The 763-nt window shown below is 38.3% G+C and overlaps 1 protein-coding gene across 1 annotated transcript; it reads left to right on the top strand.

The window, feature by feature from the left end:
• The first annotated feature begins 97 nt into the window (after window positions 1-97).
• LOC110034496 (nuclear body protein SP140-like) lies at window positions 98-642 on the top strand. Its single transcript, XM_020738751.1, has 2 exons — window positions 98-259; window positions 347-642. Exons 1-2 carry the CDS (start codon window positions 147-149, stop codon window positions 537-539), a joined length of 306 nt encoding a protein of 101 aa, XP_020594410.1. The 5' UTR covers window positions 98-146; the 3' UTR covers window positions 540-642.
• Window positions 643-763: the final 121 nt, after the last annotated feature.

Raw genomic sequence — 763 nt, 5'->3', positions numbered from 1 at the left:
TGTCACCTTACATATGCATGAAAAGGTGTATTTCATTTTATAAAAGTTAAGATGGTGGTGTTTTTTATGTGTATGAAATATTTGGGTTTAAATGCAAAAATTAAACTTTAGGCGTTAGATATGTAAATATATATGCATTAGGTGGTATGTTCGTGAATTCCCCAATATTATTAGTATTTGCAATAGTGTTAACATTTGGCAAACAGGTTAGCCCTTCACAATTTGAAGCTCATGCTGGCCATTCACAGCGTCGCAAACCGTATGCTACTTAGTGATTGTTTCAAATCCTGCCTTTTTGTTATTCGGCCATTCTTAATTTCTACTTCATTTTGTTTCGCCATTTTAGATATAACTACATTTATACTTCCAATGGAGTGTCACTCCACGAGCTCTCTGTCACATTATCAAAGCGCCGCAAGCTGTTGGACAGTGAAAATGATGATCTGTGCAGTATTTGTGAAGATGCTGGAGAGCTGGTACTATGTGACCTTTGTCCTAGGGCATTTCATCAAGGTATCGATCTTGACATTGCTAAATAAATGCTGTAGACACTAAAATTGATGTGACGGCACAGGTAAAAGATGTTGGACATGGACCTTATAGCTGCCTTTTACGAATTGGCAAAAACAGTCTAGGAGACTTTTTTGGGAGGATGAACAATCTCTTGCTGATAATTGGCTATTTATGCATGTCCTTTGCATCATGTCACTACCTGGTTGGGGAGCTTGGAGTTAACCAAAGTGGGAACGGATGGTCCGATCAC

Source organism: Phalaenopsis equestris, unplaced genomic scaffold (genome assembly GCF_001263595.1).
Source record: "Phalaenopsis equestris unplaced genomic scaffold, ASM126359v1 Scaffold188846, whole genome shotgun sequence".
Lineage (NCBI taxonomy): Eukaryota > Viridiplantae > Streptophyta > Magnoliopsida > Asparagales > Orchidaceae > Phalaenopsis > Phalaenopsis equestris.
This window is presented reverse-complemented; position numbering and strand designations above follow the sequence as displayed.

Bases quoted from the DNA above. Each gene is read 5' to 3' on its own strand.
- LOC110034496 (XM_020738751.1), top strand. From the start codon at position 147: ATGTTCGTGAATTCCCCAATATTATTAGTATTTGCAATAGTGTTAACA. The intron at 260-346 runs GTATGCTACTTA...TCGCCATTTTAG, and splicing joins CATTCACAGCGTCGCAAACC to ATATAACTACATTTATACTT.